At 47.8% G+C, this 12,509-nt stretch overlaps 1 protein-coding gene across 5 annotated transcripts in view; it reads right to left on the bottom strand.

The window, feature by feature from the left end:
* The window catches only part of LOC100074041 (phosphopantothenate--cysteine ligase), a 120,032-nt gene that overhangs the window by 18,491 nt on the left and 89,032 nt on the right, over positions 1-12,509 (bottom strand). For all 5 annotated transcript variants that reach the window (XM_029064894.2, XM_029064884.2, XM_029064886.2 and 2 more), the window contains exon 18: positions 3,304-3,480. In XM_029064894.2, the coding sequence (XP_028920727.1) occupies positions 3,304-3,480 (177 nt within the window). The remainder of the gene's footprint in view (positions 1-3,303; positions 3,481-12,509) is intronic.

The raw sequence follows: 12,509 nt of genomic DNA, 5'->3' as shown, positions 1-12,509 counted from the left end.
ATAGTATTTACTGAGGCTTTCTATGTGCAGAGCACTGTACTAAGCGCTTGGAATGGACAAGTCGGCAACAGATAGAGACGGTCCCTGCCGTTTGACGGGCTTACAGTCTAATCAGTCTAAGATTATAAGAAGCAGCGTGGCTCAGTGGAAAGAGCACGGGCTTTGGAGTCAGGGGTCATGAGTTTGAATCCCAGCTCTGCCGCTTGTCAGCTGTGTGACTACGGGCAAGTCACTTCACTTCTCTGTTCCTCAGTTACCTCATCTGTAAAATGGGGATGAAGACTGTGAGTCCCACGTGGGAAACCTGATTCCCCTGTGTCTACCCCAGCGCTTAAAAGAGTGCTCTGCACATAATAAGTGCTTAACAAATACCAACATTATTATTATTATTATCCTTTAAGCCCTCGATAGTTACATACAGTACTTATGCTCCTATCTTTTAATTTATTTATTCATTTTAATGTCTGTCTTCCCCTCTAGACTGTAAGCTCCTTGTGGGCAGGGAATGTGACTACCACCCCTGTTAAACTGTACCCTCCCAAGCATTAGTACAGTGCTCTGCACACAGTGAGTGCTCAACAGATATCATTGATTGACTGACTGATTGATTATAGCCTAGAGGAAAGAGCAAGGGTCTGGGGGGTCAGGAAACTTTGATTTCTAGTTCCCACTGTGCCACTTTTTATGAATGGTATCCGTGAAGCGCTTACTCTGGGCCACACACTGTACTAAGTGCTTGGGTAGATACAAGGTGGGACCCAGTCCGCGGACCATACGGGGAGCAACGTCAGACGAGGTAACTGAGGCACAGAGAAGTCAAATGACTTGCCCGAGGTCATCCAGCAGACGAGTGGTGGAGCCAGGATTAGGATTCAGGTCCGCTGACTCCCAGGCCAGAGCTCTTTCCACTAGGACACGATGTTTCTCAAATTCTGCTTAATAAATGTCGCCGCATTGTCCATTCCAAGCGCTCAGGACAGTGCTCTGCACATAGTAAGCGCGCAATAAATATCATTGAATGAATGAATGGATAAATACCACTACTACTATTCTTATTACACTTAGCTACAAGGAGAGCATTGTGACCTTGGAGGGAGTCATTTCAGTGGAGTTAGGAGGCCGAAAAACCAGTCCGGAGAAGGTAGAGAAGATACTCGGCGGGGAGGAAGTGAAGGCAGTGGCTGTATACGACCCATTCTAAGAGTTCGGACAGGAATGCGAGCCGGGAGACGGGTGCTAGCTGAAGGGGGCCCGGGGATGGAGAGAGGGCCTTTTTTAAAACGGGGGAGGCATGCGTGTGGGAGGGCTGAGGGGAAAGAGCGGTTGGAGAGTGAGAGATTAAAGATGGTGGTGAGGGCGAGAGGGAGAGGAGGAGATTTTAGGAGCAAGAGGTGAGGGGAGAAGGGCAAGGAGGCAGGTCCGGGGGTGGGCTTCAGGAGCAGGTAATAATAATAATAATGATGGTGGTATTTGTTAAGCGCTTACTATGTGCAAAGCACCGTTCTAAGCGCTGGGGGGATACAAAGTGATCAGATTGTTCCACGTGGGGCTCCCAGTCTTCATCCCCATTTTACAGATGAGGTCACTGAGGTACAGAGAAGTGAAGTGACTTGCCCAAAGTCACACAGCTGGCAAGCGGCGGAGGTGGGATTCAAACCCATGACCTCTGTCTCCCCAGCCCAGGCTCTTTCCACTGAGCCACGCTGCTTCTCTAGTAGATCACCTCTTGGGAGAGAGCTAAGAAGTCCGCACCTGGGCAGATCACTTAACTTTTCTGTGTCTCAGTTTCCCCTGCAGTAAGATGGCACAAGATGTAATAATAATAATGTTGGTATTTGTTAAGCGCTTACCATGTGCAGAGCTCTGTTCTAAGCGCTGGGGGAGATACAGGGTCAGCAGGTTGTCCCACGTGAGGCTCACAGTCTTCATCCCCATTTTACAGATGAGGGAACTGAGGCACAGAGAAGTGAAGCGACGTCCACAGTCACACAGCTGACAAGTGGCACAGTAGGGCTTTGAACCCATGACCTCTGAATCCCAAACCCGGGCTCTTTCCACTGAGCCACACTGAAGCCCTCCTTTCCCCAGCTACACCTCCCTTCTGCCCCTAATAAGGAGGCAAAGACGCAGAGTGGGTAGAGCACGAGCCTGGGAGTCAGAAGGACCCGGGTTCTAATCCCAGCTCCGCCACATGTCTGCTGTGTGACCTTGGGCAAGTCACTTCACTTCTCTGGGCCTCAGTTACCTCATCGGTAAAATGGGGATTAAGACCGTGAGCCCCACGTGGGACCACCTGATTACCCCGTATTTACGCCAGCGCTTAAAACGGTCACTTCAAGTCATTACCCCGTATTTACGCCAGCGCTTAAAACAGTCACTTCAAGTCACTTCACTTCTCTGTGCCTCAGTGACCTCATCTGTAAAATGGGGATGAAGACTGTGAGCCTCACGTGGGACTACCTGATTAGCCTGTATCTACCCCAGCCCTTAGAACAGTGCTCTGCACATAGTAAGTGTTAAACAAATACCAACATTATTATTTATCGGGGAAGACTTCCTTTCTTCCTGGCCCTCTCTGCACTCTATTCAGAGGTTCCTGGGATTTTTTGCCTTCTCTACCGCTTGCGGGCCATGGGTGGCTCAGTAAACGTTGATGGTGGGCCTCACTCTCTCCGCTCACCCACCTCTGGACTTAGGCCTCCCACTATTAAAACTATTATACTAATTAAACATATTATACAACTATTAATGGTATTAAAACGTGTATCAGGGGCCTTTCCCAATTAAGCCCTCTTCCCCCGCCCCCCCCCCGGCTCATTCTCCCTTCTGGGTCATCTCTGCCCTGGGATCTGTGACCCCGGACATTTGATATTCGCCCTGCCCCCAATCCCACAGCACTTATATGTATATCTTTAAATCATAAATGATAAATTACTCTTTTTTTTTTTCTAATGCCCGCTTGCCCCTCTAGATTCTAAACTCATTATGGGCAGGGAACGTTGCTGCTAATTCTGTTGTATTTATTCATTCAATAGTACTTATTGAGCGCTCACTATGTGCAGAGCACTGTACCAAGCGCTTGGAATGGACAATTCAGCAACAGATAGTGACCATCCCTGCCCGGTGATGGGCTCACAGTCTGATCGGGGCTCTCCCAAGCGCTTATTAGAGTGCTCTGCACATAGTAAGCGCTCAATAAATACCACTGATTGATAAGGGGAAAGTGAAAAGGAATGGAGAAAGAAAAAGAAAATCAAGGGGCGTGGTCATGAAATTCGGACCAGACCCGCACAGCATAGCTACCTTAGTGTTTTCTTGCTGAAGCAAAGCATTATGTTGCTTTAAATCTGAACTCTTCCCCCGTTCGTATCGGAGCTCTCTCTCGGCCGAGCTACACAGATTCTGGATCCGAAGGAAATCCTGTCGAAGTTGCTGCAGTTCTTCCCGTTGCTGCTGTGGCGATGCCTCTCCGGACGGAGGCTACAGCAACGAAAGAAAAAGGTGCTTTTGAGCTGCGGGAGCATAAAACGACCCCACTGTCTTAACGGAGAATCGACTGGGAGAAAATCGGCCTGCGACTCGTTCGACGGCCGAGTCCGAAAGTGTCAGCATAAATAGCGGGGCTTAGTGGAAAAAACCCGGGCTTGGGAGTCGGGGGACATGAGTTCTAATAAGAATAATAATAATAATGTTGGTATTTGTTAAGCACTTACTATGTGCAGAGAACTGTTCTAAGCACTGGGGGAGATACAGGGTAATCAGGTTGTCCCACATGAGGCTCACAGTCTTCATCCCCCTTTTACAGATGAGGGAACTGAGGCACAGAGAAGTAAAGTGACTTGCCCACAGCTGATAAGTGGCAGATCTGGGAATCGAACCCATGACCTCTGACTCCCAAGCCTGGGCTCTTTCCGCTGAGCCACGCTGCTTCTAATCCCGGCTCCGCCGCTTGTCTGCTGTGTGCCCTTGGGCGAGTCATTTAACTTCTCCGTGCCTCGATTCCCTCATCTGTAAAATGGTGATTAGAACTGTGAGCCCCATGTGGTTCAGGGACTGTGTCCAACCTGATTTGCTTGTATCTATCCCAGCGCTTAGAACAGCGCCTGGCACATAGTAAGTGCTTAACCAATACCATCCATCATCATCATCATCATCACAAAGTTCTCACTCAGGTTTTGCAGTGATGAACTGGCGTCCCAGGTGATTTCAACCTCTCCTCACTTTTCTGGTGAATGCTTGTCTCTTCTGGATATAATATAATCACAATACAAAGAATAGTAATAATAATGATCGTGGCATTCGTTAAGCGCTTTTCATTCATTCATTCATTCATTCATTCATTCATTCATTCGATCGTATTTATTGAGCACTTACTGTGGGCAAAGTACTGTGCTAAGTGCTTGGGGGAGAGGACAATGCAACAATAACCGGAAACATTCCCTGCCCACGATGAATTTACAGTCAAGAGAGGGAGATGGACAATACGACTGAATGAATGAATGAATGATGAAATAAATAAATAAATAAATAAATAAATAAATAAATAAATAAATAAATAAATAAATAACAGCTATGTACACACTATGTGTCAAGCACTGTACTATGCACTGGAGTAGATACAAGATAATCCAGTCCTCCACGGGGCTCACAGTCTAAGATGGAGAACAACACTCAGTACAGTGCCCGGCACAGAGTAAGCGGTTTACAAATACCACGAAAATAAAAACAAAGACGAAAAACTGGTACTGAATCCCCATTTTGCAGATGAGGGAACTGAGGCCCAGAGAAGTGAAGCGACCTGCTCCAAGTCAGACGGCAGGTGAGCGGGGGATCGGGAAGGAGAACCCAGGTCCTCGGACTCCCAGGCCCGTGCTCTTTCCACTGCGCCGTGCTGCCGCTCGAAGAGGCTTAAGCGGCGTTGCTCAGTGGAAAGAGCACGGGCTGGGGAGTCAGAGGTCATGGGTTCAAATCCCGACTCCGCCGCTTGTCAGCTGTGTGACTTTGGGCAACTCACTTCACTTCTCTGGGCCTCAATTCCCTCAACTGTAAAATGGGGATGAAGACTGGGAGCCCCACGTGGGACAACCTTACTCTGTATCTACCCCAGTGCTTAGAACAGTGCTCTGCACATAGTAAGCGCTTACCAAATGCCATCATCGTCATTATTATTATTATTATTATTGAGAATGTTGGGGATTCGAAGAGCAGAAGTGGCACTGCTTCGGCTCCGAGAGCTGCGGTGCAAAACCCTGGCTCTGAAAGGAAGCCTCACTGGAAGAGGTGGGTGAATCGAGGTGTGATGCTCACCCCGATACCCCATCCCGCCCACGAAACTTGCCCCTGGCTCTCGAGGTGCAACTCGGACGCTCGGGCGGCCGGGGTGGAGGGACTACGGCTACGGCGGTCCCTACCGGGAGGACGAAGGGCCGGGAGAAATCCGGGAAAAGTGAGCTTCTGCGATTAGGCCGCACTCTCAGCGAGAATGAAAGCCATGAAAATCTGAGTTTTGGAGAAATCCAGCAGGCTCTCTATGAGCCTGCATTTCACGTCATCAAAGGAATTCTAAAGCATGACCGCACTTCTAATGTCCTCTGTGACATCACTGCATTTCGTGACGACACGCCCTCCATTTTAGCCGACGTAGTCTGCAGATTTCATTCAATCGTATCTATTGAGCGCTTACTATGTGCAGAGCACTGTACGAAGCGCCTGGAATGGACAATTCGGCAACAGATAGAGACAATCCCTGCCCATTCACGGGCTCACAGTCTAATCGGGGGAGACGGACAAAGACAGTAGCAATAAATAGAATCGAGGAGATGTACATCTCATTACCAAAATTAATAGGGTAATAAAAATATATACAAATGAGCACAGTGCTGAGGGGAGGGGAAGGGAGAGGGGAAGGAGCAGAGCAGAGAGCAGGAGCAGATTAGATGTGCAAGTCGGAATGGTTGCCCCTCAACCCCCCGCAGGGACCCTGGAAGAGCTCACCCCAAATGCTAGTTTCATCTGAGTCCAAATAAAATTGATTTCATTCGATGAGGCAGCAACGTGTCCCCACTTGTAAGGTCCTTGAGGGCAGGGATTATGTCATCTAACGCTATCGTAGTATACTCTCCCAAGCGTCTAGTCCAGTGCTCTGCACACAGTAAGCACCCCCTCTCCCCACCCCACAGTATATATGTATCGGCAGCGAGAAGCAGCGTGCCTTACTGGAAAGAGCCGGGGCTTGGGAGTCAGAGCTCATGGGTTCTAATCCCAGCTCTGCCACTTGGCAGCTGTGTGACTTTGGGCAGGTCACTCAACTTCTCTGTGCCTCAGTTACCTCATCTGTAAAATGGGGATTAAGACTGTCAGCCTCATGTGGGACAATCTGATTACCCCATATCTCCTCCAGCGCTTAGAACAGTGCTTGGCACCTAGCAAGCGTTTAACAAATGCCATCATTATTATTATGCATATATCTATAATTCCATTTATTTATATTGATGCCTGTTTACTTGGTTTGATGTCTGTCTTTCCCCTTCTAGACTGTAAGCCTGGTGTGGGCAGGGACTGTCTCTCTTTAATGCTGAATTGTACTTTCTAAGTGTTTAGTACAGTACTCTGCACACAGTAAGCACTCAATAAATACAATCGAATGAATGAATGAATGAAGCACTTAATAAATACCATTGACTGATGTTACTGAGAACAGTAGTAGTAGTAGTAGTAGTAGTGGCATTTATTGATCATGTACAGGGTGATATTATTAATAATAATAATAATAATGTTGGTATTTGTTAAGCGCTTACTATGTGCAGAGCACCGTTCTAAGTGCTGGGGGAGATACAGGGTCATCAGGTCGTCCCACGTGAGGCTCACAGTTAATCCCCATTCTACAGATGAGGGAACTGAGGCCCAGAGAAGTGAAGTGACTTGCCCCCAGTCACACAGCTGACAAGTGGCAGAGCTGGGATTCGAACCCATGGCCTCTGACTCCCAAGCCCAGGCTCTTTCCACTGAGCCACGCTGCTATTTTTATATTACACTCTCCTTAAGTGCTTAATACAGTGCTCTGCACACAGTAAGCGTTCAATAAGTATGATTGTTTTATTTTGGTTTATGGTACTTGTTAAGCACTTACTATGTGTCAAACTGTTCTAAGCACTCTTCTAAGTGCTGGGTTAGATAGATACAAGTCCCAGTCCCAGTCCCATTTGAGGCTCATAGTCTAAATAGGAGGGAGAGCGGGAGAACAGAGGCACAGAGAAGTTCGGTGACTTGCGCAACTTGCAAGCAGCTGGCAGGGCCGGGATTAGAACCCAGGTCCTCTGACTGCCATGGTCTTCCACTAGGCCATGCTGTTTCTCCTAGGCTGTGCTGCAATCCACTGTTCTAAGCTTTGGGGAAGGTAGAAGAGCACCGAGAGGCACTTGACAGTGACCACGCCAGGCTGATCTGATTGGCACTGCGCCTCAGTTCCCTCATCTGTAAAATGGGGATGAAGACTGAGAGCTTCACGGGGGACAACCCGATGACGCTGTATCTACCCCAGCGCGTAGAACAGTGCTCTGCACATAGTAAGCGCTTAACAAATACCAACATTATTATTATATAGCAGTAGCTTGGCCCACCTTGGGACCTCAGGCAAGTCACTTTGCCTCTCTGGGCCTCGGTTGCCTCATCTGTAAAATGGGGGTGAAGAGCGTGAGCCCCACGTGGGATAGGGATTGTGTACAACTTGATTAACTCGTATCCATCCCAGCCTTTAGAACAGTGTGTGGCATGGGGGAGGCACTTAACAAGTACCGTAATTATTATTATTACCTAACCACCCATCCCCACTGCCACTTCCAGATCCTATGCTTCCACTGGGGACTGGGTTCCAGAACTGCTATCCCGGGTTTCCCTGCTGTTCTCCTGGGTCCCACTCCACCTCCGCAGGTGGATCCTGGGTCAAGGAGTTTCTGGATCAGGGACCCGGAACTCAGAATTGGGGAGTGCTCCAGGGAACCTGACCTCCAACCCCAGTACTGCCTGGGTTGGCCCGGCATCATGCAAAACACGGCTACCTTAGAGATATAAAAGTCTTAGATGATCATAGCAGAAGGACCTGGGTTCTAATCCCGACTCCACCGCGTGGCTGCTGCGCCGCCTCGGGCAAGCCCCTTCACTTCTCTCTGCCTCAGTTGCCTCCTCTGTGAAAATGGAGATTAAGACCGCGAGCCCCGTATGTGGGACGGGGACTTGCGTTCAACCCGATTCGCTTATATCTATCCCAGCACTTGGTACAGTGACCGGCACCCAGTAAGCGCTTAACTAATATCAATAAAAAATAGCAACTGCGGAAATGGGAATTTCTTTGGCAGGGCAAAAGAATTCTCCTTGCCGTGATCAAATGAAACTATCTCTAAGACAGCAATATTTTGCATGCTGCAAAACTCTAAACTGCAGGAGTGGGAACGTTTAACGCAGTGCACAGATATTCCCCGCTTATTTCCTACTCTCTAGGAGTCTATCGAGTTTCCCATTACGTGTTTTTATTAAAGTGGCCCTTCTCCCTTCCCTTTTTCTCATTATGTCTAATGACCAGGGTATGTCGTTGGCTTATGACCTTAAGTACATCACTTAATCGACCGCTTTCAATTGCTCCAACTGCAAAATTGCCATGAAATTTACTCCAGCTGCTTCTCTCCCTAAGGACTTGATTAATGAAACGTTTTTAAAACGCTTCAGAAAAAGCTGCTACCCGTAAATAGGAAAGGTGAGATCTGTTTTTTTCATTAATTACCCAAACCGGCTACGACGAGGATTCACTCTCTGGACTAACCGAATGGTAAGGCATGTCAAGGATCACCGATAGGTTGGGATTGGCCTATTTCTTTAAATGTTGTGATTTCTTTAAAAAGGCTTAATTTTCTTTAAGCCCACAGCCCCATTCAGAAAAAAAAAACGGGTCCTTGAGAAGCAGTGTGGCTTAATGGCCAGAACACGGGCCTGGGAGTCAGAAGGACCTGGGTTCTAATCCCGGCTCCGTCACTTGCCTGCTGCTGCTGCTAGTCTTTTGACTTCCTGGGCCTCAGTTTCCTCATCTGTAAAATGGGGACCAAGACTGTGAGCCCGATGTGGGACAGGGACTGGGTCCCACCTGATCTGCTTGTATCCATCCCAGCACTTGGTACGGGGCCTGGCATTTAGGGAGCGCTTAGCAAATAGCCCGGTTAGTATTGGTGTGGGCCACACTGAGCCTTTCAGAGTAGCTTGGTCTGAGGTATCCCGCCTGGATTCTTTGCAACTTTTCAGGGAACTCTAATATGCCTCTACCGGAGAGTCAAGATGAAGATAGAGCTGGTGGGATGATAAGTGAAGGACCGTGTGTCCGACTGACCAAAGAAAAGATATGTCGTGATCCTACAGCGTGGCTCAATGGAAGGAGTCTGGGCTTGGGTGTCAGAGTTCATGGGTTCGAATCCCGACTCCGCCACCTGTCAGCTGTGTGACTTTGGACGAGTCACTTCACTTCTCTGTGCCTCAGTTCCCTCATCTGTAAAATGGGGATTAACTGTGAGTCTCACATGGGACAACCTGATTACCGTGTATCTACCCCGGCACTTAGAAGAGTGCTCTGCACGTAGTAAGCGCTTAATATATACCAACTGAGCTCCCCTTCTCCCTCTACTCCCTCTACCGCCCCCCTTCACCTCTCCGCAGCTTAACCCTCTTTTCCCCCATCTCCCTCTGCTCCTCCCCCTCTCCCTTCCCATCCCCTCAGCACTGTACTCGTCCGCTCGACTGTCTATATTTTCATTACCCCATTTATTTTGTTAATGAAATGTACATCGCCTCGATTCTATTTAGTTGCCATTGTTTTTACGAGATGTTCTTCCCCTCGACTCTATTTATTGCCATCGTTCTCGTCTGTCCATCTCCAATTAGATTGTAAGCCCGTCAAACGGCAGGGACTGTCTCTATCTGTTGCCTTGTTCATTCCAAGCGCTTAGTACAGTGCTCTGCACATAGTAAGCGCTCAATAAATACTATTGAATGAATGAATGAACATTATCATTACTATTACATTCGATCTCGCTGCCGACCTCTCGCCCACATCCTGCCCCTGGCCTGGAATGCCCTCCCTCCTCAAATCTGACAGAAAATTATTCTCCCTTCCTTCAGAGCCTTATTGAAGCAGCGTGGCTCAGTGGAAAGAGCACAGGCTTGGGAGTCAGGTCATGGGTTCGAATCCCCGCTCTGCCACTTGTCAGCTGTGTGACTGTGGGCAAGTCACTTCATTTCTCTGTGCCTCAGTGCCCTCATCTGGAAAATGGGGATTAAGACTGTGAGCCTAACATGGGACAACCTGATTAGCCTGTATCTACCCCAGCGCTTAGAACAGTGCTCTGCACATAGTAAGAGCTTAACAAATACTAACATTATTATTATTACTGAAGACACCTCTCCTCCGGGAGGCCTTCTCTGACTAAACCCTCCTCTCCTCTTCTCCCACTCCTGAGTCGCCCTGACTTGCTCCCTTCATTCAGCCCCCCCCTCCCAGCCCCACAGCTACATATATCTATATATCTGTAATTTACTTATTTATTTAAGTATATTAATATCTGTCTCCCCTGCTGAGACTGCAAGCTCGTTGTGGACAGGGAATGTGTCTGTGGATGTATTGTATTCTCCCAAGCGCTTAGTACTGTGCTTTGCAGTAAATATGACCAACGGAATGCGTCAGGTCTCCCTAGAGCAATCGATGGCATTTATTGAGCGCTTACTCTGTGCAGAGGACTGTATTGAGCGCTTGCGAGGATACAAGAGAGTCGGGAGAAGCGTTCCCTGCCCACAAGGCTAGAGGGGAGGAGCTCACAGTCTAGAGAGGACATATAATTATAGAGTCTGTAGTCCACGAATAAAGAACCGTGGCACGACATGGGATGGGGGAGGAAAACTGCACATTTCTAGATGGAGGGTTGTCTGCGGCTTAGCAGCAGGAGGTGACTTTCAGAAACCCCTTCTCCCTCTCGTCTCACTGCTAGGCTACTGTATGTTTAACGTAGGGCATATCCTGCATGTGCAGCAAGAGGGTTTCTGTCTTAGAGAAGCAGCGTGGCTTAGTGGAAAGAGCACAGGCTTGGGAGTCAGAGGTCATGGGTTCGAATCCCGGCTCTGCCACTTGTCAGCTGTGTGACTGTGGGCAAGTCACTTCCCTTCTCTGTGCTTCAGTTACCTCATAAGTAAAATGAGGATTAATTGTGAGCCCCACGGGGACACTCGGATTACCTTGTACAGTGCTTGGCACATGGTAAGCACTTAACAAATACCACCATCATCATTATTATTATTACTACTAATAATAATCAATCAATGGTATTTAGCGAGTGCTTAGTCTTCATTCAGTCGCATTTATTGAGTGTTTACTGTGTGCAAAGGACCGTACCAAGCGCTTGGGAAAGTACAACACAACAACAAACAGACACATTCCCTGCCCACAACAAGAACACAATCTACAGCACCTTACTAAGCACTTGGAAGAATATAATACAACAGGGAAGCACCATTTGGAGAGCACGCTACTCATGGCTTGGGAGAGTACAATATACATTCCCCGCCTACAGTGAGCATTTATGTACAATCTTTATACTTTACAATTTACCCTATCTACAGTGTCTGTCTCCCGCTGCCTCCGGGGAGACCGGAAGCTTCATGTGGGGAGGGAACTGGTCTACAAATTAGATTGCGTCGTACTTTTCCAAGCCCTCCGTATAATAATAATAATAATGTTGGTATTTGTTAAGCGCTTACTATGTGCAGAGCACTGTTCTAAGCACTGGGGTAGATACAGGGTAATCAGGTTGTCCCACGTGAGGCTCACAGTTAATCCCCATTTTACAAATGAGGAAACTAAGGCACAGAGCAGTTAAGTGACATGCCCACAGTCACACAGCTGACAAGTGGCAGAGCTAGGATTTGAACCCATGACTTCTGACTCCCAAGCCTGTGCTCTTTCCACTAAGCCACGCTGCTTATCACACAGTAAATGCTTCTCTGCACACAGTAAATGCTCAATATATACCACTGATTGATTGACCAGCTTGATTCCCCACAATGTTTGCCTTCCCTCCTTCACTTACAATGCGGCTACGTAACCTGAGACTTTGGCTTGTGACCGAGTTCCCAGCAGAAGCAGAGAGTGGCACCTAGGAAGTCAATTTTAATAATCTCACAATTATTTGAGAGAACACAGAGAACTAGAATACCATCCACCAGAAGGAACGGACATTTTAAGGTTTATTTCGAGACAAAGGGCTGCCAAAATGAAAGAGTAGAAGTCTGTGTTTTCAGAGTTCAACAAAAATATTCTTAAGAGGTTCAAGTAGCAGCAAGGTGAGTGCTTTGCGTATTTCCTATTGTAATTGCCATTTTTTTTCCCAGAAAAAACATCAATCTGGAAAGTGTGTGGTCTCATTCCATTATAATGGGATTTAATTATATTTCTGAGAATCTCTACTCCTACAGGAAAAGGG

This window comes from Ornithorhynchus anatinus, chromosome 5, assembly GCF_004115215.2.
Source record: "Ornithorhynchus anatinus isolate Pmale09 chromosome 5, mOrnAna1.pri.v4, whole genome shotgun sequence".
Classification (NCBI taxonomy): Eukaryota; Metazoa; Chordata; class Mammalia; order Monotremata; family Ornithorhynchidae; genus Ornithorhynchus; species Ornithorhynchus anatinus.
Note: the sequence above shows the minus strand (reverse complement) of the source record. Positions and strands in the feature narration are given on the sequence as shown.